The sequence below is a fragment of the Protopterus annectens genome, chromosome 10.part0 (assembly GCF_019279795.1).
Source record: "Protopterus annectens isolate FY-2018-M chromosome 10.part0, PAN1.0, whole genome shotgun sequence".
NCBI lineage: Eukaryota > Metazoa > Chordata > Ceratodontiformes > Protopteridae > Protopterus > Protopterus annectens.
The window spans coordinates 1,416,571,963-1,416,599,140 of NC_056744.1; the positions used below are offsets into that span (position 1 = coordinate 1,416,571,963).

The 27,178-nt window shown below is 42.7% G+C and overlaps 1 protein-coding gene across 1 annotated transcript in view; it reads right to left on the bottom strand.

Annotated features, from left to right (window-relative positions):
- The window catches only part of LOC122814292 (SSX family member 2 interacting protein), a 1,175,977-nt gene that overhangs the window by 673,869 nt on the left and 474,930 nt on the right, over nucleotides 1–27,178 (bottom strand). Inside the window, exon 7 of the mRNA XM_044086880.1 lies at nucleotides 887–1,023. Within this exon, the coding sequence (XP_043942815.1) occupies nucleotides 887–1,023 (137 nt within the window). The remainder of the gene's footprint in view (nucleotides 1–886; nucleotides 1,024–27,178) is intronic.

A 27,178-nucleotide genomic window follows, 5' to 3' on the forward strand; every position in this document is an offset into this window, starting at 1 on the left:
GGCAGCATCTATGTGTTTGTGTTTTCACATATGCCGCAAATTTACTGACTCCTCAAACTTACCTTCTTGTTCTTTCTACCAGACTCAATAAATGCTTAATGTAAGCAGTGGAATCCATTCCTCTGTTTAACAGAATTCAAACTGATGATACATACCAACATATTAGTGGTCTACACTAGTGTCCACTAATATTGCACCTAACATCAGTAAAAGTGCAAACCCTTGTTCCATTCTTGTTCCATTATACAGTGCACTACAGTGGAATTGCTCAATGTGGTATATGTTTTCAGAAATATCCACTTTTTAGACATCACAAAATAAGCTGTATGTAACTAAAATTAGCAACTATATACTTGCTTAATTTCAATGCAAAAAAAAAAAGCTTCCAATGGTCTGAGATTAAGTTGCATCCATAAATATTTTGGAAAGAATATTCTTGCATAGGTTCAGTGCCACTATTAAAAGGAAGGTCCAGAATGAAGGAGTCAAGGCATGTGCTTCTTTAAAGGGGATGACCTAATCTTACTTCTTAACTGGTTAAGTGAATTAATTCTTCATGGAGTGCTCTCAGTCATGACCTGGCCATAACAATGAGGATAAAGATTAAATATCTGCACACATAAGAAAGTTTGCAGTAGACAACAACAAAAAAAGCAAAGATCAAAACAGACAAAGGGAGGGCATAAAAAAATCTAAACACACATGTAAGCCGGCATTAGGACTGGACCACAGACTTAAGAACTTTGAAGCTGAAAACCTAAATACACACTTCAAAATAACCATGCAGAAGGAGGCCACACACTGAAATTGGGGAGACAGTGAGAGATTTAGACTATAGGACAATTCTAGAACACTTGAAAACTGCCAATGATATATGCTAACTAACCTGCAAGAGCTGCTGCTGTGTTTTTATGATATCCTTGCACTGCTGAATCTCCACCTTTAACTTTTCGATTTGCTCCTCATGCTCTTCTTTGCTAACAACATCCTTTTCCTTGAGCACACTTAACTGCACTAATGATGCTAAAAAGACAAAAATATGTTACATTCTGCAGTCATTAAAATCAATAATCAAGTTTACAAAAGTTGTACTAAGGAAAGTATAACTTATCAACGTAAATTAATTTGGTTATCCACAGTGAAGTAAAATGAAAAAATAAACCAACAGGTTTAAAAAAAATCATATGCCAAAAGTGACAAAACACTAACTACATAAACTAGACAGCCTATATGCCAAAAAATGACAAAACACTAACTACATAAACTAGACAGCCAAACCCAATATTGCAAAATACCAGAAGGTAAAAGCCCATCCTCAGCAATGATTCTAATATTTTGTACATCTGTACTGTTGCATTAAGTGCAGTCATGGAATTATATTATGTTCACCACAGAGACCACTTTCAGGAAATCATTATTCAAATGTGAGAATATCAAACACTAAACCAGCAGATCACCATGATGGGTGGATGGCCTAAAGCATGGCCTGCAGAACAGCGGAAGCAAATCTTGTTCTTTTAGATTGACTGTATAACATTAAATTTTCCAAGTAGCAGCTTCATAAATACTTTACGGTGCATATTCAATACTAACAAAGTCTACAATGGTGGATATAATGACCTATCTAAAACACCTCTATGCTCCACAAAGTGGTACTAAACTTATGATATCATGAACATTAAAGCAATACAGAATTATTCCCCCTTGTTTTCTTATTTAGGGAAAAATACAAGTAAGTGAAACCAACATTTTAAAAAGATCAGTGGTAAAGTGAGTCACAAAAGAAGGGCTAAGCTCTCAGCCACCTTTGATATGAAAAAAATATATACAAAAAGCTTTTTTATACATCCAAAGCTGGGGACATTAATGCAGCCCATTCATAACAAAATTAATATTTAACATTACAGAACCATGTAACTAAATTCCATATCTATCGACCTACCTATCAACTAGGTAAGTGGGCTGGTCCAAAAACATTTTCAGTAATGACCCAGGCCATAAGGCAAAGACACAAAACAGAAAATCAAATTACATATCCTTTCTAAAATGGTGACGACAGGGCTAACAGTTCAATGGATATTAGAATTTAAACTTTTTCACCTTTTTGTTTTAAATATTTAACAGTAAGAAACTACTGAAATTGTACACATGCAGTGTTAGTTAAATATAAAATACACATTGCAGCACACCCACAGTGAATACACATGCTAATCAGGCAACACTTTCACTTTTCTCCTTTTTAGTATAAAGCTAATAAGGGAGTATATACAGCACATTGGCAGACAGGATGTAAAGGACTACATTCTGTAAATGAATTTAAGAAAAAAAGGTCACATTACTTCCCTACAAACCCCTTCAATCATCCCCATAAATTACTAGCCATGAACACAATGCTGCAAATTCAGCTGCTGCATAATTGATTGACCACCGTGAATGCATGCTTTATCTCCTCCATGTAAGGGGATACTGTAGTGAAATGAAGTGAAGAGCATATACTATTAATGTTTTTTCAACTTTAGTTTGAAGCTACTGCTGTTGCTTCCTAAAAATAAAACTTCCTGATTTGTACACACACACACACACACACACACACACACACGTGTATGTATGTATGTATATATATATATATATATATATATATATATATATATATATATATATACACACACATCCCCCCCCAAAAGGAGAGATATCTATACCAAGCGATTGCAGCCCCCCAAACATCTCCAACGTCCAAGTGAGAACTGCTCTCTCCAAAGCAAAAAACACAGCATCCATGGGACCTGATGGTGTCCCAGGCTGTGTGCTCCACGAACTCAACGAGGAATTAAACCCACAGCTAGGACAGCTGTTTAATCATAGTCTTACCTCTGGATACGTACCCAGGGAGTGGCGCACTGCAACTGTGGTCCCACTTCACAAAGGCGGTGCCTCCACCGACCCTGGAAATTACCGCCTCATTAGCTTGACAAGCCTTATCTGCAAAGCCATGGAGAGGATCATAATGGACCTCATAAATAAAGACATAGGGAATTTGCAGACTTTGGATCCATCCCAGTTTGGCTTTGTCAAAGGCAGATCATGCCTTCTAAACTTGGTTGACTTTTTCGAAACGGTCACCAAAGCCATTGATGAGGGAAAGGCAGTCCATACAGCCTACCTCGATCTGGTGAAGGCCTTTGATACAATACCCCACTCGGGTATCATTGAAAAACTCATCAGCTTAAATGTTAACCCATACATCACAAGATGGGTTGCAAACTGGCTGAGTGACAGAACCCACAGGGTCAGAGTTGCTGGCGCCATGTCAGACTCAAAGCCTGTCACAAGTGGTGTACCACAGGGCTCAGTCCTGGGCCCACTCTTGTTTGGCATCTACTTTTCCGAAGTACAAGCAAACACAGGAGGGTTATGGCTGACAAAGTTAGCAGATGACTGCAAACTGGGAGCCATAGTAGAAAACACATCTGACACAGATATCCTTCAGAAGGGTCTCACAGAAACGGATAACTGGTGCCAGAGCCATGGCCTAAAGTTAAATGCCAAAAAATGCATAGTCATACCCTTCGGGAAAAACAAGGTTACCCCTAGCTACCAAGTAGGTGGCAATCCACTGAGCACAGAAGAAGTTACCAGGGACCTGGGGACCCAGGTTGATAGTAGTCTGTCATTCGACACCCATGTAGCTAAAGTAGTTAGGAAGACCTTCTACATTGCCCACCTTATCATGAAGGGATTCTCATCTAGATCAAGGGAGGTCATAGTCTCCCTATACTCATCACTCATCAGACCAATGATTGAGTACAATGCCCCATTCGGAATGTATCTGACCCGACACTTGCAGCAGCTGGAGAGGCCACAAAAGTTCCTCACCAAAAGGATAAAGGGTCTCAAACATCTGTCCTATGCTGCTTGACAAAGAACTCCAGCTCTATTCAGTCGCTTACCGCTTGCTCAGAGGTGACCTTTGCCTAACATACAAGGCCATGTCAAACCCAGATTTGATGAATATGCTTCACCTCAAAAAATCTAGATCTGTCAGAGCCACAAGGGCGGGAGACTTAAACCTCGACACGGCTATTAATAGGACGTGCTGGAGGGATAGATTCATCACCCAAAGACTCCCTATGCTGTGGAACAAAATCCCGGTATATGTGAGGCAGAGCACCTCGCTGGCCTTGTTCAAGAGAAATCTTGACCAATGGATGGGAGATCGCAGATATACCCCAGGGATTACCTCAGTGTCACTGCTCGACAGAGGCACAGCAAAATAATGGGTATAGTTCCCCATACTAAAGGGGTGGCGTAAGCCACAAAACTATGGGCTAGGCTTGTAAATGCCCTCGGGCAGATAGTCTAGTATGAACCTATGAACCTATATATGACATATATATATGACACACACATATATATATATATATAAATATATATACATTATATATATATATATATATATATATATATATATATATATATATATATATATATATATATATATGTATATAGATATATATAAAATATATAAATATATTATATACATAATATATTAATATATAGGTAGGTTCATAGCTTCATAGGTAGGTACTACACTATTGGCCCTAGGGCCTATATAAGCCTAGCCAAAACGTACCCTGGCTTTCGCTACCCAAGAAAATTATTTTCCTGTGCCCCTGTCGAGCAGAGCCACAGAAGTGATCCCCGGGGTGAATTTCCCATCTCCCATCCAATCAAGATTTTTCTTGGAGAGTGCTAATGAGGAGCTTTGTTTAATATAGATAGGTAGTTTGTTCCAGAGTATGAGAAGTCTCTGGGACAGGAATCTATCCCTCCAGCATGTTCTGTTTATTGTGGTGACAAGGTTTAGGTCCCTAGAGCGTGTAGCTCGAAGGGATTGGGATTTCTTTAAGTGGAGCATGCCCAACAGCTCTGGGTTTGACATAGCTTTGTATGTTAGGCAGAAATGGCCTCTGAGTAGGCGATATGTGACAGAGTAAAGCTGGATTATTTTGAGACTGTCTGCGTAGGGCATCTGTTTGAGGCCGGTAATCCTCTTTGGGAGGTATTTCTGCGGCCTTTCCAGTTGTAGATGTCTTGTGAGGTACATACCAAAAGGCGCATTGTACTCTATAATGGGACTGAGTAGAGGGGAACAATGACCTCTTTTCCTGGATGAGAAACCTTTTGTGATGAGGTGTGATGAGAAGGATTTCCTGACTACTGTGGCAAAGTGATTATCAAAGGAGAGACTACTGTCCACCTGTGTCCCAAGGTCTCTTATCACACTTTCGGTGTTAAGTAGACTACTGCCTATGTGATAGTTCATAGGTACAGAGTTTTTACTAAAAGGGATGACAATGCACTTTTTGGCATTGAGCTTGAGGCCATGGCTTTGACACCAGACCTCTGTCTCAGTGAGGCCCTTTTGTAGGATGTCCACATCATTAGGAGTTTTGATTATGGCTCCTAGTTTGCAGTCATCTACGAACTTCGTTAGCCAAAGACAATCTGTTTTAGCCTGTACTTCAGAAAAGTAGATACCAAACAGGAGAGGACCCAGGACTGAATACTGTGGTACTCCACTTGTCACTAGTCTGAAGCTGGATTTGGAGTCTGCTACTTTTACTGTGTGGGTTTTGTCAGTATGCCAGTTGGCAACCCATCGAGTGACGTAGGGATTAATGTCCAGCTTAGTAAGTTTATCTATGATTCCAGAGTGGAGGATAGTGTCAAAGGCCTTGGCGAGGTCCAGATAGGCTGTGTGGACTGCCTTACCCTCGTCCACAGCACTGGAGACTGATTCGAAGAAGTCAATCAGGTTCAGGAGACAAGATTGGCCCTTCACGAACCCAAACTGGGTGGGGTTCAGTGTTTGAAGGTTGCCAATGTCTTTGTTTATAAGTTCCATGATAATACGTTCCATGGCCTGCAGATCAGGCTCGTCAGACTGATGTGGCAGATCCTGGCACCCGAAAGGCAGCTGACAGTAACTTTCTCCTTGTTTAGCCTGGTGAGTGGAACATCAGTGTGCCTGACTATAGAGTCACCTATGACTACAGTGCTGGGTACATTGTTATGCCTTATATATCTGTACATACAGATAACCCTGTTGTTCCTCCTCTGCACTTCGCAGTAACAAAACTCATAAATGTACTTCACAACAAACTTCCTCCAAATGCAAAGAGGCAAATATGTCCTAGACCTGTTACCTGTTAACTTCTGCGATTGTGCTATCCTTAGCAAACAGGCCTTGATGCAATTACTGATTTATTAGAAGTCTTCAGTAAAAAAAAAATAATAATAATAATAAAGTTTTGTAAGTAGCAGTAGCATCTACATATAGTGCATTTTAATATGTGTTCATGCATTTGACATCAGACCTTTCCTCAAACCATTTCGTGATTTCCTGTACAACTGCTTGGTAGGAGAAGCTATGATTTTTATTTTATTTTCTATCTCCAGGTTTTACTGTATGTTAGAAGAAAGATAAAAGAACATCAATAGTTTTAGTGTGACGTGTGCGACTGGCAATTTTAGAAATAACCCATGACTGTGTCTGGGTACTGCATGACTTAACCACTGCTGGTGTGGTTTAATCAAAGCCAATAATGGGTAAATTCTGTGACACCCACATCCAGGAGTGGGTTATAGTTATTATACAATGGCATTATTTAAGAAAAGAAATTGCTTACCTTTCTTAAATAATGCCGTTGTATAATGGCACTTCACTGTTGGTAAGTTCCATCAGCAATGTACAGTGCTCAGGATGGAGGACCAACAAGGAACACCGATTCTTTTAAATATGGTTTAGAAATCATATCCATTGCCCACTTATCGAGTGATTTCTTAAATATAATTAAAATACTTGACAGATGTATATTAACAGGAATACTATTCCACAAAAGAAACAAAACAGCAGTGTATTAACCACAAAGATCCAAAACACTGCAACACAAAGGCAGCCACAGGAAAAACTTTAAATTTAATAAAACACACAAAAATCAAGCAGAATTAAGTGCTTTCATCTGTTACAGACTTCATCAGAATCAGATGCCTACATAAAACTACATTTTAAATATTCCTCCATAAAGATCACATGAACAGTAAGCACAAATCTCAAATAATTTTTGAGAGAAACAAATAAAATAACATCACTTTATACAATATATGATTTAAGCCTCAATACACCGCATATGGAGATATGATCATTGAGTCTGGGTGGGGACGCAGCATTGAGCCTAAGCTGCCAACGTAATTCATTCTCTTCAATCAAATCCTCCCCATGGTCCCCTCTAAAATTTTTTACCACACAATCTAAGCCATAAAACAAGAAATAATGATCAGGATTATGCTATAACGTGCTTAGCCAAAGAGTTTTTCACATTTTGTTTCCTGATGTCCAACAAATGCTCATAAATACGGTCCTTCAATTTTCTTTGCATTCTGCCCAAGTAAAACCCATTGCATTTTTGACACTTAGCTAGGTAAACTACCCCCTCTGTGTTACAATTGCAATAAAAGGAAGCTTTGATGTTAAAACATTTAATTATGACAGAGGAACCGACCAAACTGTTTTTACATTGGGAACAAAACCCACATTTAGCTGTCCCCACCTTCTTATTACTCAAGTGGCCACTTGTATAATACCCATGTTTCAAGGTAATTCTTAAAAGATTTCCCTTTACAGTAAACAATTAGTTTACTGCCCATCTTTTTGGGAAACCCATTGAAAGAAGAAAACACAAACCAGTTTTTGTGTAGCATTTCTGTAATAAGTCGGGACTCAAAGGTGTGTTCCATAATAAAGGACAAAGTGTGGCCCATCACTACATTTGGGGTACAAATAGCTCTTTCATTTAGTTGACAGAACTTTTTAATACAGGCACTATTACCCCCTCCCTCCTTTTTGTGTTACATTAATACTAACTAGATGTGTGGGGTAACCACAAGCTACAGATATATCAACCAGTTTAAGGCTCTCCTGTTCGCAATGTTCATCCTTAGATACCATCCTAGCTAAACGTACTGTTCCTTCACAATAATGCCCCTTTGTTAATAATCAGGGTGGTTGCTTGTATAACGTAACAAATCATTATAATACGTAGGTTTTCTGTACACAGTACTTACATGTTATACTAAAATCTTTTGAAATATTCACATCTAAATAGTTAATGGTTTGTACGTCATAAGAAAAAGTAAACCTTAAAAATTATGTTTAATTTCGATACTCAATAAAGGGGGCGATCTCGTTACAAGGTCTACCCAGACAATAGATATCATCTAGGTACCTCATAGTTTCCAAAGGACTGAATCATATTTGTTAAACAAAACTAATTTCTCCCACTGAATAAGACAATGTTAGCAAAAATGAGGGTACAAGAGGCCCCTATCGCCGCTTCTTTTGTTTGCTGGAAATACTCACATTCCAAAAACACAAAATTATTCTTGAGTACTAATTCCATAAACAATACCAACATATTGATGTTATTGTTATCCAAGGTAGTGAATTCAATAAGAAAGTCATGGAGCCACTCCAAACCAGTGGAGCAGGGAATAACGTTAAGCACTTCCACAACATCAATTGTCAAAAAAAAAAGAAGTTATGTGCTCACCATAATGTTCCATCTGAGCTGTTGCTCTTCATTTGTATTCAACCTGTGGGTATCCGGCATGGATCCAACTCAGCCATATTTCCAGCATCTGATCAGAGCTCCAAGCTCCTCCCCCACCCAAAATGCCCCGTCTCCCTTCTTCCTTCAGATTGAGTTTGCTGCTAACCAAGCATCCCAACCTGACCCAAGATGGTCTCCGATAACAAAGGGTCCCCTGAAGCATGAAGACAAGGGCATGCCAACATGGTGACTGTATCTCTCTTATCCAGGTCACCACACAGCCCATGTAAGACAGGGGGAAAGAGAGATGGATGGTTGAAGACAAATGAAGAGCAACAATTTAGAAGGAATGTTATGGTAAGCATATAACGTCTTTATCTGAAGTTGTCTTCTTCATTTGTTCTTCAACCTGTGGGACAGAGTCCCCAGCTACTAAAGACCTGGGCAGCCCTCATGGAAGGATATTCTGTAACATGGCAGAGCCAAAGTATGCCCTGTTCCTGGATAGAATGCCCAACTTGTAGTGCGAAATGAAAGTATGTGAGGAGGCCCAAGTAGCAGCAGAACAAATGCCATCCAATGAAACACTGGACCAGAGGGCAGCCAAAGTAGCCATAGATCTAGTGGAATGTGCCTTAACATGATCTGGTAGGGGTAAACATCTAGCTGAATATGCTAGAGTAATGCTTTGGGAAATTCAGCAAGCAATGGTGACCTCTGACACTGGTTTCCCAAAAAAGGGCTTAGAATTGGAGATAAAGAGCTGGTCAGACTTCAGGAAAGATTTAGTCCTATGTAAGTAAAAGCATAACTGTCTATGAACATCCAAGTGCAGTTTGTACTCTCTTTATTCTGAAAGTTTGGGAAGAAGACAGGGAGATTAATTATCTGATTAATGTTAGATTCCGAAGCCACTTTGGGGAGAAAGGAGGGATTATTGCGTAAAAACACCCTGTTCTTATGAAAGATCAAATAAGGAGGTATGATCGATAATTCCTGAAGTTCCAAGAACCATTTAGCTGATGTGATGGCAACCAAGAACGCCATTTTCCATGACATGAACTGTAGATCCACTGAAGCTAGAGGTTCAAAAGGGGTGGGGGGGGGGGGACCAGAGCTTGCAGAACTAGTGTAAGATCTCAAGGAGGCACTGGATCCTTAATCGGTGACTGGAGTAAAAAGGTACCTTTCAAAAAGGCTTTGCAAAGCTTAGAAGAAGCACGAGAAGACGTATTACCTCCTACATGAAAATTAGATATAGTTGCCAGTTGGACCATGCCAGTAGAAATACTGGTGCCTTGATGAAAAATGCTTGCCAAAAATTCTAAAACCACCAGAAAGTGCATGTGTACACTTACCATAAATGTAGATGTTCGAGTGTATTCACTGTTGCAGTCATCACATTTGGGTTATCCCTGCCAGGGAAGCCCTCGGCCGTCCCGGATACCAGAGACTTAGCATTTCTGCATCACTTGCAGACTGATGTCAGATCAACAGTAGTATAAAGTAAGGCAGCCGACGTCATTACATCAGTTTTTTTTTTTTTTTGCCGTAACCTGTCAGGAGCTCCCAAAGTAGGAAAACAGGTTCTGGTGGAAGAACCCCACCAGTGGAATATAAATACCAATATGTCCCTTGCAAGGAAAGGAGAACAACAAGGAAGAATGGTAATAAAAGGAAAGAGAATAAAGGGAGAAGGAGGGAGGAAAACCAGGACCGCAACAGTGAATACACTCGAACATCTACAGTTATGGTAAGTGTACACAACTGTACTAGGTTCTTCATGTTTCACAGTTGCAGTCATCACATTTGGGTAGATTCCCAAAGCTGGGGAAAAGGGTGGAGGCAGTCAAGGAAACTAGGGGCTGGCTAGGATGCCCTGTAAGACTGCAGAGGCAAACCCTGCCTGGATTTGAAGAGAGGCAAGTGGTAATGCCTGGTAAAAGTGTGAACAGTTGTCCAGGTGGCAGCCTCCAGGATGTCCTTAGTGGGGACTCCTCTGAGGAAAGCTGCAGAAGTGGAGGCTGCTCTGGTGGAGTGTGTCCTGACCCCCTTGGGGGGAGGCTTTCCATGATGTTTGTTGCAGAGATGGATGCAGTGTGCTATCCATTTACAAATGGTTTGCTTGGAGATGGCTTTGCCTTCTGCCCCTGTAGCAAAGCTAACCAGCAATGGATCAGACTTTCTGAAGGATTTAGTCCTGTGCAGATAAAAACTGAGCTGTCTGTGCACATCTAGAGTGTGAAAAATCATTTCCCCTTTGTTCTGGGAATTAGGAAAGAAGGTGGGCAAATTAATGGATTGGTTGATAGCCACACTGGACACCACCTTGGGCATGAAGGATGGGTTAGTTCTGAGGGATACCCTGTTTGCATGGAAGATGATGAAGGGTTTCACAGCCATGAGTGCTTGCAGCTCAGAGACTCTTCTGGCTGAAGTGATGGCCAGAAGGAATGCTGTTGTCCAGGAGAGAAATTTTAGCTCTGCAGAAGAAGCTGGTTCGAAAGGGGGCAGGGTGAGATTTTCCAAAACAAAGTTAAGGTCCCAAGTTGGTGCTGGTGCCCTTCTAGGTGTCCTCAAGTTGCTAGCCCCTTTGAGGAACTGTTTGATCAAAGGGTATGAGAAAAGGGGCTGCTCAGTGAGAAAATAAGCAGAAAGAGCAGAGGCATGAATTTTATAGAGGAGAAAGAGAGACCACTGCGTAGAAGGTCAGCTAAGTAATCCAGGATGAGAGGGATGGAGGGCTGTGACGTATTGGCTCCCTTAGCCTGGATCCAGGTGCAGAACCTTTTCCATTTATCTGCATAAGATTTTCTGGTGCTAGGATATCTGGGAGCACAAATAACATCCAGAATCTGTTTACTGAGGATGGCAGATTGGCTCAGGGTTAGGGAATAAACCAAGCTGCCAAAATGAGTGTCTGCAATTGGGGATACATGAATTAAATTGGGGATGCATGAATTCCCCTTCCCTCTGGGTTAGGAGGTTTGGAATCTGAGGAAGATGCCATGAAGGCAGCAGGGACAGGCTGTGCAGCAAGGGCTACCAGTGTTGTCAGGGCCAGTATGGAGCTATAAGAATGGTCCTTGCTTTTTCCTCCCTTATTTTGAGCAGTACCCTGGGGATGAGAAGTAGGGGAGGAAAGGCATAGACCGATAGATTGTCCCACAGGAAGGACAGGGCATCCACTTTCCAAGCCATGCAGTAATGCTCCCTGGTGCAGAATTTGCTGAGCTGATGGTTGGTGTGGGAGGCAAAGAGATCGACCTTTGGGGTTCCCCATTTCTGAGTTATTAGGGTTAAGGTACTTCTGTTGAGTTGCTACTCATGTGGGTCCAGAAGGTTTCTACTTAATTGGTCTGCCAGAGAGTTGAGAGCGCCTGGTAGGAACTGTGCTAACAGGTGTAGTTGCATGGAAGAGGCTGTGAGCCAAAGGGTCATGGCTAGCCTGCATAGAGGGTAGGAATGAGTCCCTCCCTGCTTGTTGATTTACCACATCACAGTGGTGGTGTCTGTTTTGATCAGGAGAACCCCTGGAGAGAGAAGGGGTTTGAAAGCTATCAAGGCGTGCTGCACAGCCATCATCTCTTTTTGACTGATGTTTAGAGGGATTTGCTGTGGGCTCCATTGGCCCTGTATGCACCTGCCGTCCAGGTGTGCACCCCAAGTGTAGTATGATGCATCTGCGGTGAGGGTCTGGGCGGCAGGGGGTGGGGAGAGGGGTAGTCCCTTGTGGAAGCATGCTGTTGCCCACCAAAGAAATTCCTTTCTGAGGCAAGAAATTAAAGGTAGAAGAGTTTCCAGATCTTGATAGTGTTGACACCACAGGCTCTTTAGGTACCAATGAAGTTTCCTCATACGCAGTCTGGCATATGGAATGAGTAGTATGCAAGATGCCATGAACCTCAGAGCTTGCAGGATCATCCTTGCAGATAGCTGGGGCCTGGTGGCTAGTTGAGAGAAGTACGCTGTCAGGAAAATTTGTTTCTCTGGTGTAAGGTATGCCCGTCTGGGATGCTGTTTCCAGACTTGCTACCAGGAAGATTATCCTTTGGATTGTGTACCCTAGGGAGGTTAGTAGGGTCTTTACAAAGGCAAGGTGCTTGAGCAGTTTTTCCTGGCTGTCTGCCTGAATAAGGCAGTCATCTAAGTAAGGGTAAATCTGAATATTTCTTTGTTTGCAAAAGGCAGTGGCCGGAGCCATACATTTTGTGAAAACTCTGGAAGCAGTAGATAAGCCAAAGGGAAGTGCAGAGAACTGAGTGTATTGAGATCCTGCCCTGAAGTAGAGATATTTCCTGCAGGATTCCTCGATAGGAATGTGGAAGTAGGCCTCTTTTAGATCTAGGGTGGCTAGTCAAGTGTCCTGGGAGAACATGGGTAGCAGCTGCTGGAGGTTGAGCATTTTGAATTTTGGGATCACCAGGAAGGTGTTTAGATTGGATAGATTGTGGATGGGGGCACCAGGTGCCCTCTTTTCTGGGCACCAGAAAAAGTCTGGAGTAGAAGCCTTGGCCTATCTGCTCTGCAGGAATGTGCTCTACTGCCCTCATAGAGAGCAGGGAAAGGATTTGCTTTTGAGCCTCTGGCCACTGATTTGGTGGTAGATCTGGGAACCCTTTTGGGGTTGGAAGGGTGTGGAAGGAAAATTTGTATCCCTGAGACACAATGTTCAGAACCCATTGGTCCTTGGTAATGGTGGCCCAGGTGCTTGAGTGAAAGGAGAGTTTTCCTCCTAGGCGTAAGTGAAGGTGGCTGGGGGAGTGGAGGAAGGTGAGTCATTGTGAGTTCTTACCGTAACGGGGTGGCTTAGAACTCCCTGGATTTGAAGTGGAGGTAGTCCACTTCTTAGATCTCTGCATTCCCTGGGGCTGCTGTCTGAGGGTCTGTTTCCAAAGGGCCTAGGCTGGGCCAGTTTACTCGGAGCAGGAAAGGGCCAGTGCTTAGAGGGAGAATGCCTGCTGAACCTAGGGGGCTGGACCTGTAAGAAATCCTTAACTGTTTGCATAGATTTTGCTTTTTCTTCCATCTTTTTTAAGACCTCTTCTGCCTTTGTGCCAAATAAGTTATTTGTGCAAGGAGACATCCAACCATTTAGATTTCCCATGGTCTGGCAGGGGTTGTTCCTTAAGCCATGCATGTCTTCTAATGACAGATCCAGTGACTGCTGCCCTGCAAGAAGCTTCTAGGGCATCAATCACAGTGCAAAGTGTGTTTAGTTACTTGACTGTGAGAATGCATAAAGTCTTGTAAATCTTTAGATTCTGCCCAAGCAGGAAAGGAAGTCATTTTTTATTTAAGGAGTTCCAAGGTATGCTGCTGAAAATTTAGCATATATAACTGACAATTTAGTGCCTTGATAGCAAGAGTAGCTCAGGTGTATACTTTTTTACCCCATCTGTCCAATGCTCGGGAATCCCTGTCTGAGGGAGTGTGATTCTTAGCAGAGGTTGCTTTAATCCCTTTTGGCCCTTGAGAAATGACCTCAGGGTCAGCTGTTGGATTTTTAAAAAGATATTTGAGAGAGTCAGGGACTCTATAGTACCTGTCTGGTTTTCTGGGAGCAGGAGATAGGGCGTCAGAAGTCAAGCTGGATTCAAGGAAAACATCATCCACAACATCCAAGACAGGGGATGGCCAAGGGTCTGTGTTGCGGAAGATCTAGGAATTCCCAGAGTCTCTTTTCAGACTGAGGGTAGTCCTGACTCTCCCACTGGAAATGCTCCCTTAAAGTATGTAGGGTTTCCCCAAAGGAAAAATCCTTCTGGGGAGAGGCTGAAGGAATGGAGTCCTCTGCATCAGAATCATCTTCATAGTCAGATGCATTAGATTCATCTGACTGTTGTTCAGACAAAACTACAGGGAACAGATCTCTTTTCCTTTTTGAGGGGGTGGCTTGTCTTCCTCTGATCAGCATAAGGTCTTCCGCCATTTTAAGCATTTGAGACTGAGGCAAGGTAGCAGGCACCTGAGAGTGCGTCGTCAGTTTCTTGTGTGTGGTTCGAATCCTGGGCCTAAGAAACTCGGTCCTTTTTGAAAGGACAGCAGTTGCGAAAGAAGACGTCGGTTTGTGTCAAGATTTGGTAGTGAGAAGAATTTCCTCGGAAGGTGGTGCCTGCTCAGCAACTCCGGACCCATCCAAGGTAGAGACGACCGCAGGATCCTTAGTCGAAGAAGAGTTTTGTGGCATACCGGACTCCAAAAGGGTCTTGGTAGCAGCCTGCGAATCAACTGAAGCAGGCATCAGGGGCTGCGAAAGCAGCTCACTGAGTACCGGAGGACTGACGACTAGCTTAATGGAAGTGTCGTCAGTAGGTTTGGACCTGTGCTGTGTGTCTTTCTCTCTACATTTTTTCGGAGGATCTGCTGTCAGATGGCTTACCAAAGCCATATCAGAATTCGAGGACTGTAAACAAAAGTATCTGGCTACAATAAGGGCCTGACGATGGATAGTTCTGGCATTGAACAAAGCACAGAAGCAACAATGGGGGACGTCGTGGTCTGGGCCTAAACAATTAATGCAGTAAGAGTGGAAGTATCGGTGTGGTATTTGCTTTCCAAAGGCGAGACGGTTATTAACTTTTTCTGACATCGGTTAGTGCAAGAAAAAGGGATCCCCAACAGGGTACTTAGCTTTAGAAGACTTCAACTTTAATTCGGTGACAAACTCAGGTAGCGGCCGACCGGCACTCCTGCAAATTGCTTCTGCTTTGGGCTCCATGGCAAGAAAGACTGATGTAATAGCGTTGGCTGCCTTACTTTATACTGTTGATGAGCTGACGTCAGTCTTCAAGCAACAGCAACTGAAGCAGAAATACTAAGTCTCTGGTATTCAGGCCGGCCGAGGACTACTCTGGCAGGGATAACCAAAATGTGAGGACTGCAACAGTGAAACACGTAGAACATCTGGAGCAGTAAAGGGGTCTAGATCATGCTGAGATGCCCAAATAGAAAAATGCTTCCACTTGCTGGAGTAAATCTTTCTGGTAGAAAATTTATGAGCTGCCGCCAGTATTCTTTTCACCAGTGATGATAACGCGGGAGTCCTGATTATCATGGGAACTGGAGCAGCCAAGCTGTGAGCTTCAGACTGACCAGGTCTGGGTGAGCTATCCCTGAGGGATGAGAGATGAGATCCGGAACCGGATGTAATGTCCAGGGCTGACACATTACATGAGACCACAGAGAAGGGAACCAGACTTGGCAAGGCCAGAATGGGGCAATGAGGATGACAGAGCTCCCAGCCTGTGAGCTTTCTGAAGGAATTTTGGGATTAGAGGGAAGATGAGGATAAGCATATAGGAGACCAGAGGCCCAAACATGAATCAGAACGTCTCTGAAGGCTTCCCCTGTGGGGGTTCAAAGTGAAAAACTCACTGCACTTCACCTTGGAAGGACAGGCAAAGAGATCGCAGCAAGGCTGACTCCATTTCAGAAAGATCTGTTTCACTACTGAAGGATTCAGAGACCACTCGTAAGGCGTCAGGATAGACCTGCTGAGCCTGTCTGCTAGGATGTTGGACCTCCCCGGAATGTGCGTTGACACCAGAAAAGGGCCGGTGGAGATCGCCCACTCCCCACACTCTCATGGCTTTGCAACACAGGGGATAAGACCTGGTTCTTCCCCTGGTTTGTTGATGTACCCGACAACCAAAATATTGTCTGTCTGGATAGCAATCGTCCCAAGAGGAAGATGAGCATGGAGAGCTTGCAATGCTAGGAGCACTACCCTCATCTCCAGGATGTTGATATGCAATTGAGTCTCTTGGGGAGACTACGTCCCTTGGACTATCCTTCCCAAACAATGCCCTCCCCACCCGAGTAGGGAGGTGTCCCTGTTCACAGTGGCCAAAGGGGCAGGCAGAATAAATGGGCAACCCCCAAGAAGATCCAGGTAACGAATCCACTATAGGAGTGAATCCCTGCACACAAGGGATACACAAATAGGGTGAGTCAATGGAAGATCTAGCAGTGACCACTGAACCGCAAGGGTCCATTAAAGTACCCTCATGTGCAACCGGGCCATGGCAATGAGGTTAATAGTGGCTGCCATGGACCCCAACACCCGTAAGACCAATTCTGCTGTCGGCGACTGAGCTTGAAGGATACACAAGACATTTCAGAGACTGGATTCTGTCTGAGGTTAGAAAAACCTTGGTTTGAGTTGTGTCTAACCAAGCTTTGATGAAATCTATAACTTAAACCGGAGTCAGTAGGGATTTGTTGAGATTGATGGTTATGCCCAGCTGGTGGGCTACTTGAAGAAGGGAATCCCTTGCTTGGCAGAGTCAGTGCCTGGAAGGTGTAGGAAAGGAGCCAGTCGTCCAGATAAGGGAAGACCTGGACTCCCTGCAGTTGCAGGAAAGCCGCTACTACTGCCATCACTTTTTGAACACCCTGGGAGCTGTGGTGAGACCAAAGGGGAGCGCTCTGAACTGATACTGACTGGCTCCCAGCTAGAAGTGTAGGAAACTCCGAGAGTGCCAGTCCATCTAGATGTGGTAGTACATGTCCTGAAGGTTGACGGAGCACATCCATTCATTCTCCTGCAGGAAAGGCAGGATAGACTGAACAGTGACCATCTGGAATTTCATCTCAGCAACTGACAGATTTAAGCTGGAAAGATCCAGAATGGGTCTTAAGTCCTCCGTCTTCTTTGGTACTAAAAAGAATCAGGAATACATGCCTAATCCAGACTGGTCTAGGGGGATGGGTTGGATGACTTGCTTTTCTAGCAGCTTTGCAATTTCCAGTGCTGCCTCTCTTCCCTTTGCCACAGGTGGAACGTCTGGGAGGTGTATGGGCAGGAGCAATGGCTGAATGAAGGCTATTGAACAGCCTCTGGATATATCTGCAACACCCAATGATCGTCTGTGATAGACTCCCAGGCTGCTGGGTGTAGCAAGAGATGTCCCCCAACTGCCTCTAGAGTTGAGCAGCCGGGCAACCCTTCAGGGCTGCTGCTTGCATCTGTCTGAGAAAGACTCTCGAGACCCGTGATTCCTTAGGCTCCCTCCCTCTGCCTAGGGGGTGGCGTCTGTCAAAACCCCCTCTGCCTCTGGGGGAATGCGAGTCCTTAGCATCCTGGGAGTAGTCCTGATATTTCCAGAACAACATCTTCTTTGCCCTTTGCTGGTTCCTTGAAAAGGTCCGTTGAGGGGTCGACACGCAGATTCAGATGGAAGACAGAGTCTTCCTGTCTTTCTCGCTCAGGACTAGAGTGTCGCATACTGACTTTCCAAAGAGGGTGGAAACTGTCATACGGGGCATTAGTGAATGACACCTTAAAGGGATCTGAGAAGGCACAAAACTGGAGTTAGGCATGATGCCTGATGGCAACGCCTGTCTGGCCTCTCTAGTGGCACCCTCGGTAACATGAGAGAGGAGCCGCATAGAGGTGTTAACAATTGATGTGAGGGTGGTCATCTGGGAGGAGAAAACCTTCTTGCCCTCCACCGACATGGACCAGTAGACTCAGTGATCTCTTTGACTAGGTCTCAAAGTCTGATTACATGTGCCATGTAGTTTACCACATATACAGAGAACGTTGCTGAAGCAAATGCCCACTTCCCAAAATGGTCCATTGTCCTGGACTCTCTGTCTGGCAGATGGACCATGGAGCTCTCCTGCTCAAGCTCCTCCTTGGCGGCCACTGCCACCACCATGGCATCAATGGGGGATCCCTTGGTCCAATAAGTCCTACCTGACGTTGCACTCAGTACCTTATCAGGGCTTTTGGGGATCGGCTACACCATGCTGGGCTCTTTCCACACTCAAGATGTAATCAGATTCACCAGTGGATCTGCGGGAGGGGGCACCCAGGATGTAGAGGGTCCTGTACCAAATGCCTCCAGGAACACAAACTCATCTGGGTTGGGTTTATGGACAGAACACCCCCCCCCCCCACTGATGAAGGATCTCCATGATGTCTCCAAAGGAGATATCTTCAGGGGTGCCTGGGGGCAACCCTTCCCTTCCTCCAAATCGGTGTCCTCTGTGAGTGACTCCAGTGGGGAATCTAAGTGCCTCCTTTTGCATGTGTGTTTGCGAGGAACCTCCTAGGGAGGTTTCTGTGGAGGATTTGAAAACATCAATCTGTTCCCTTGGGGGAACCCCCTGGGGCACAGAGGCAGCAGGCTGTCCCTGAGGGGCCAGGATGGCAGAATCTGAACCAGATACAGAGGGAATCAGGACAGACTCGAGGAAGAAAGTGTCAAAGGTCTCGATGGAACCAAGAGGACCCTCTCCACCATGTCAAAAGCAGAGGAAGAATGCACCCTGGAAAGGACCATGACTGGGTCCATCACCCTCTGAACCAATGGCAGAGCCAGAGCCAAACCTCCAAGTACAGAGACCCCAAACAGGCAGCTAGGCTCGGAGCCAACACTGCCACATCAGATCTGGCTCAGAGATCATGGCTCCAAGAGCTGGTCAGCTCTGAGACAGTCAAAGCCAAGCCGCTTAGGGTAATGTCTGGCATCGAGGTACAGGGTACCATCGTCACTGACCCCTCGATGCAGAGAGGCCTAAGACCAGAGTACTCTGAAACCTGGAGTCAGATCAGAGAAGGAGTGATTGGGACAAAAGCAGACTGCATGCCCCCAGCCCTGGAGGGGGCAGGCAAAACTCCCATCTAAATCTGTGTGCAGATAAACCTCCTAATCATCCTGTCCAGATTCAGAGAGGTTGTGGGCGGACCTTGAAGAAGCCACTGACACTGGTCTCGAGAGATGGTGGGGTGAAGCTGAAGGTGGTGAGTGGACCCAAGTTTACCTCCGACTCCGGAGAAAAATAAAGCGAGCGGAGCCGGAGAGAACCAGTTCCATCAGCTGGGCAGGATTTAGCCAAAGGCTGCGCCAAGATAGAGTGGTCAGGGGCCTGCTTCCTCAGCCGATCTTCGTCATTGTGTTTCCGCTTCTCTCTGTCCCAGGTCCTCTTAGCGAGAAGTTGAGTCCCAGAGGCCGGAGGGAAGGAAGCAGAAGGGGCAGATGATGCTGAAGCAGCCAGGGTCTCCACCGGAGGAAGGAGACCACCCTCCAGGATGAGCTTATTCCTCCTGTCGATCAATGTGCAAGGATTGAACCCCGCTCAGATCGAGCAGAAGGAATCAAGGTGAGCCACACATAAGCAAACACATGTGGCCATCAGCTGGGGAAAGCTTGTGGCCACACTCCATGCACTTTCTGAAGCCAGGTTTGGTCATCTCAGCCATAAGGGAAGAGGATGTACCCAAACACACACACACACACACACACACACACACACACACACACACACACACACACACACACACACACACACACACACACACACACACACAAGCTAGGCCTGAAACGGGGAAGGAATGGAATTTTTTTTATATATATAACTGGGAGTACCCGATGCCTGAGCACGAAGTTAGAAAGGTGAAAGGGGAGATAGGTAAGAGTGAGGATAAGAAGTTAGGACAGAAAAAACTACCAACTTACACAAAAACAGACCACGATGTGAATGCTAGCACAGCAAACAAGATCTGGGTGAAGGAGGGAGGGAGACAGGGACATAATTGGTGGGGGAGGAGCTTGGAGCTCAGATCAGATACTGGAAATGTGTCCGAGTCAGATCCACCCACAGGTTGAATAACAAATGAAGACAACTTCAGATAATCTTCAGAATATCCTTAGTCTTTGATGTTAAGCAAGAAATCCCAGGAATCGCAACTTAAGAAAGTAAACAGTTCCAACCACTGTTTCAGTTTGAGGTCAATATATTTAGCTAGAGGTGTGTTTTTGAACACTTAGCATTAACAAGGGTCTCACTGGTGGGTCAGTGGCAGATTTATGAATTTTCAGAAACCTGAAAATAGAAGGCACCACTGACAACTTCACACAAATAGTTGAACAACTCAACATCAATTTACTTTTGATCAACTAAGTCTTTTAGTAAATAATCAATCCTCCTGTAAGGAATGTATATAAAATGAAAGGACACTTCTTCATAAAAGTTACTATCCAACACATAGCTATTCATCTTGTTAAGATAGTCTTCCTTGCCCATAATTACCACCCCTCCCCCTTATCAGGTTTCAAGACTCTCACACTTTTATCCTGAGCAAGTTCCTTTAACAACCAATGTTAGTTGCTTGTTAAATTCCATTGTATAGCAAGCTGTGATTTACACTGCCATAAAAACCTTAAATCATTCTCAATAAGTTTTTTAAAAATAAGAACAGGCAGTGAGAGGGGTGGATTAAAGGTGCTAATTTGATGGAAGGTATTAATACCTGGAAACAAAGTGTCAATGTCAAAAATCATTTTAAAGTTCAGTTTTCTCAAATAAATTTTCAAGTCAATCAAAAGATTGTCGATTTTGGCATGACAAGAAATGGTCCTTTACATAACAAATTACCACACTCGGTACTGAAGCTTTTATGAGTAAAATTGTAAAGACTGAAGTCACCTACAATGTTGCAAATAACCTGAACATCTGTTTCAAACAGAGACGAACTGCCAACGATCACAGTCTCAGCAACTAAAACCTCCTATGGTTTCAAGTAACTCTCCGTTGAGCCTGAGATGATCCTCCATTGTTTTGCCACTTCCACTGTTTCCTTCTGGACCCATACATAGGAGGCAGGTCTGATTGTTGCCTTCTCTTTTTTTAATCTCTACGATCTGAGGACCAGACTATTCTCCAAAAAGGGAGCATTAAAGTTGATTATGACCTCTTCACACCCTTCTAGAAACTCTACTTTATCTTTCTCCAGCTTTTCTTCTTCTTTTTTTGATTTCCATAATGGTTTTATCGATCTTCACAAAGACATTTTGGTAATGCTCCATATACTGTTCAGATAAATCTTTTGTGATAAACAAATCCGTCTTATCAGCTTCTTGGATCAGTTCATCAGTCATCCTCTGGCTGTGTTTGATCAGGACTTCCAGGAGCTTCTTGTGTCCCCCATTTTTGCTAACATTGTTCTTATTCAGTGGAAGAAATTATATTTTTTCAACAAATATGATTCAGTCCCTTGGAAACTGTATGTTAGGTAACTGGATGATATATTTATTGTCTGGGATTCACCTTGTAATGAGACCGCCCCCTTTATTGAGTATCTAAATTCAACAACACTGTTTTTAAGGTTGACTTTTTCTTATGACCTACAGACCATTAACTATGTAGAGGTGAGTATTTCAAAAGATTTTATAGGTTCATACAAGGCTATCTGCCCTGGGGCAATTATAAGCCTAGCCCGATTTTGTTTGGCTTACGCCACCCCTTGATTTGAGTATACTGTGCCCTTTTTAAGGTTTAGTTTGCTGTGCCTCTGTCTAATAGTGACAGGGAAGTAATCCCCGGGACAAACCTATGATCCCCCATCCACTCAAGATTCTTCTTGAAGAGATTCAGTGAGGTGCTCTGCCTAATATGAATTGGAATTCTATTCCAGAGCGAAGGGAGCCTCTGGGTTATGAATCTGTCCCTCCAGCAAGTTCTATTTATTTCAGTGCTGAGGTTCAAGTCCCTCGAGCGTGTGGCTCTAAGGGATTTAGATTTACTGAGGTGGAGCATGTCCATTAATTCTGGATTGGACATAGCTTTATATGTCAGGCATAGATCGCCTCGAAGTAGGCGGTATGCAACTGAGTAGAGCTGGAGTTTTTTTAACCAAGCAGCATATGGGATCTGAGTCCCTTGATCCTCTTGGTGAAGTACTTTTGGGGTCTTTCTAATTGCTGCAGGTGTCGGGTAAGGTACATCCCAAAAGGGGCATTGTATTCTATGATGGGCCTGATGAGGGATGAATAAATGGGCACGATTACCTCTCTTGATCTACAGGTGAATCCTTTCATGATGAGGTGGGCTATGTAAAAGGTCTTTCTAACCACTTTGGCAATGTGGTTGTCAAAGGAGAGATTGCTATCAACTTGGGTCCCCAGATCCCTAATTTCTTTCTCTGTACTTAATGGGTTTCCGCCTATGTAGTAATTTGTGGGCACATTGTTTTTGCCAAAGGGTATGACTATATACTTTTTGGCATTTAGCTTTAGACCATGGCTCTGGCACCAGTTATCAGTTATTTAGTAGGAAATGTACTGTAAGTATTGTGTACAGAAAACCTATGCATTCTAATAGTTTGTGACATTATACAAGCAACCACCCTGATTATCAGGAAAGGGACATTGTGAAGGGACAATACATATGTTTGGCTAGGATGGCATCGGAGGATGAACAATATGAACAGGAAAGCCTTAAACTGGCTGATATGTTTGTAGCTCGTAGTTACCCCACGCATCTAGTTAGTAATAATGTAACACAAAAAAGGAGGGAGGGGGTAATAGTGCCTTTATTAAAAAGTTCTTTCAACTCTGTAAAAGAGCTATTTAACTGTACCCTAAAGGTGGTGATGGACCACACTTTGTCCTTTATAATGAACACACCTTTGATACCCGGCTTATTACAGAAATGCTACACAAAAACTGATTTGTGTTTTCTTCTTTCAGTGGGTTTCCCAAAAAGTTGAATGGTAAACTGCTCATGGTTATTATACAGGTGGCCACTTGAGTAATACGAAGGTGGGGACAATTAAATGTGGGTTTTGTTCCCAATGTAAAAACATTTTGGTCAATACCTCTGTCATGGTTAATTGTTTTAACATCAAAGCTCCCTTTTATTGCAATTGTAACACAAAAGGGGTAGTTTACCTAGCTAAGTGTCAAAAATGCAATGGGTTTTACATGGGCAAAATGCAAAGAAAATTGAAGGACAATATCATATTTATGAGCATTTGTTGGACATCACGAAACAAAGTGTGAAAAACTCTTTGGGTAAGCACATTATAACGTGTCCTGAGCATTATTTCTTGTGTGTTGGCTTCGATCGTGTGGTAAAAAATTCTAGGGGGACCATAGAAGGTTTTAACTGTAAAGAAAGAATTACATTGGCAGCTTAGGCTCAAAGCTACATCCCCTACCAGACTCAATGATCATATGTCCATAGGCAGTGTATTGGGACTTAAATTATAAGTCGTATAAATTGATGTGTTGTTTTATTTCTTTTCCTTTGAGAGTTTATGTACATTTATTTTTACTTATACTCTTATTTTTACAATGCCATAGCTTCTTTAAAAAAGTTCTTATTTGTGATTCATGCTTAGTGTTCATGTGATCTTTATGGAGGGGTATTTAAAATGTAGTTTTGTGTAGGGATCTGATTCTGATGAAGTCTGTAACTAATGGACGAAAGCGCTTAATCCTGCTTGCTTTTTGCGTGTTTTATTAAATTTAAAGTTTTTCCTATGGCTGCCTTTGTGTTGCATCATTTGGATTTTTGTGGTTAATACTATTCCACAAGATAACGCCAACAATAAAAATGACCAGGAGCAAAGCAATGAAGGGTCGGAAAACTTTGATCACAAGTTGCATATATCCAAAGAATGTTCAGACTCAGTCCATAATCTTCCAATAAAATATATTTATTTGCGTGCACACACGATGGTTAGCGCTTTCGCTTACAGCTTCATCAGACCAATTCAAAGCTCTCATTCAGATGTTTAAATACAGCAGAAGGCTGGAACCAACCATGAAAATCAAGAACATTTAAAGACATAGTCCAACATTTGCTAAATACACTGTTTAAAATTCATTAAAACATTAACTATCCATACTCAGTGTATAGAATAATGACCCTTCTCATAAAAATGGATATACAATATCCTAAAACATGTGTGTGGAAACATATGATAAAAATCAATTCATCATAGACTTTAATAACAAAGTAACAACTGTCATAAGAACTAAATAAAAACATAAAACATCACAATCATTTATAATGAATAGATCCAAACGGTTAAAAACAAAAGAATAGGAAATACCATGTCTAAAGCAGTAAGACGTACCCCTAATGTCCAACTTGTGAGATAAAAAATGCAAATTAAATGCAAGAATGCAAATTGAATGAAAAATCTGGGGCAAAACGGGAGAACTATCAACAAGAACTAACTAAGTTCCTTGTTGTTGTGTAACCTAACAATTATTCTACACAAACAATGGTCCATATACATACTGTAATTCTATTATAGAAATACGTTCTGGGGCAAAACAAGGAAACTGTCTACAAAAACTGACTAAGTTCCTTGTTATTGTATATCCTGATGGTTATACTGCCCAAGCAATAGTCCATGTGCATACTGTAAATCTAGTGTAGAAATAACCATAGGATGGAACAATAAATATTATGTTCTCAATCTCCTCATTTTTAGATACGGTTTAATCGGTACTTTCCCATTCAGACCAGGTGGAACATCAGCCCTGAACTTAATAATCCAGTTACTTTCCTTAGATTCCGTGAGGTTACATATATCCCCACCTCTCTGTGTATCATGTAGCCTTTCCAATATTCTAAACCTAAAGCTGTGTGTCTGGTCTGTCTCAACCACATGCTTGGCCAGAGCATTGTGCGGACTACCTTTCCTAATGTAGTATATGTGTTCCCGCATTCTATCCCTGAGACACCTATTGGTTTTGCCAACATAGAATGTGGGACACAACGCATGTGGCCAAATATACCACATTAGTTGACATGCAATCTCCACTTGTTTTTACTCTAAAGCTACCAAAACCATTTGGATGAACAAAAGTTGAGCTAAATTCAATGTAAGAACAGAAATTGCAGTGACCACACGAAGACGTATGAAAATTTGTATCTTGACCAATGTTCTTCAAAGCTTTGGGGTAGTATAACAGCTTTTTCAAACTCATCTTATTCCTATATATAAACTTAGGTTTCTCACCTATTGCTTGTTTCACCTCAGGATCAACAGATAGAATGTGCCAATGTGCACTAATAATATCTTTAATGGACCCTACATCCTTGGTGTAAAAAATTGAGCATACTGCATTACCTAATTTATCCTTTGTGTCAATACTGACACCTGTGTTGCTTCCAGATCTATCTGAAAAATATGGAGCCGCTCTACCATTCCTAATCCCTTCTACATTGGTAAACTCCAAGGCTAGATCATCTTCTGTGTAGCCACGTTCTCTAAGCCTCTCAGATAGATCTTCAACTTCATTCTTAAAGCATAAATCACTGGGAGTATACCTAGAGGCCCGCATTACTTGGCCTCGCACTATATTCTTGTAGACATAACCTGGATGCATGCTAGTTCGGTGGAGCAAGGTGTTCCTATGACAAGGTTTTCTATATAAACCTGTGTTGATAATGCCACCATTCAGCTTTTCTACAAAAACATCCAAAAAGGAAATCCTACTCAATGATGACTCCATAGTAAATATTAAAATGTTAGTGGTCTCATTCAACTCTCTAACAAATCTGTCTAACTGCAAAGTGGGCCCATCCCAAAGAAAAAATAAATCATCCACAAATCGCCGATAAAAGCGAACATGCCTGTTATAAAGGGGGTTTCGAAACATTTCTCTAACCTCCCATTCCGCTATCACCAGGTTGGCGTAGCTATTGGCACAAGAAGTGCCCATAGCTACGCCATCCTTCTGAAGGAACAATCTATCAGTGAAGCAGAATACATTCGACTCCAAGACCACTTCCAAAAAGGCCATAAGTAAATCAATCTCAGTTAAATTGTAATTGGACACCCTCCTCAGGTGATTATTCACCATCTCTATCCCTAATGTATTGGGTATCATTGTGAACAGTGACTGGATGTCCATCGTCACTAAGGTATAATCAACCTCAGCTCTACTGGAACCTAAAATACCATATAGGTCAAGAAGGAACTGTTTTGTATCACGTAAAATATATTGGTTCTCATCCACAATGGGTCTTAACTTACTCTCTATATAAATCGAGAATGGTTCCGTAGACCAACCTCTCCCTGCCACTATGGGTCTCAGAGGTGGACACACAGGGTCCTTGTGGATCTTCGGGAGTCCCTGAATAACCGGGATCAATGGGTAAGTAACTTGTAGAAATTCAAATAACTTCTTATCAATGGCTTCACTCCTAAATAAATCCAGTAACAAATTCTGTATATCATTGCTAATGCTGTATATTCGACCCATAGTGATTGGGGTATAGAATTTCCTATCATTCAACATATTAAACATATCCTCGTTGTATCTGTTAATATCAAAGATCACCATACCACCTCCTTTATCTGCAGGTCTCACAATAATATTTAAATTGTTACATAGATCATGTAGTGCTGTCCTTTGGTTGAAATTCAAGTTATGCACTCTCTTATTAACTTTATCCCTGCCAGGCCTATAATACATTTTATATATATCATCTTCAACTAACTTACTATAGGCCGCTAAAAGTGGTGGAATCGGTGGAGTATATGTGCTGGGTCTCCTAATACAGCTTTCATAATTACCATCCTTAAACTCTAACCTTAAAGACAAGCTACGTACAAAGAGCTTAAAATCTCTAAGGGTTTCTTCCAGGGTACTATAGCTTGTAGGTATAAAGGAAAGTCCTCTCCTAAGGACATCCAGCTCATGAGAGGTTAATTCGACTGAGGATAGATTAAACACTAATCTTTGTTCCTCTGTTCCCACATTTTCTTGATATTCATTGTTTGAGGGCGGTCTGGAGAGAACTTCCTCTTCTGC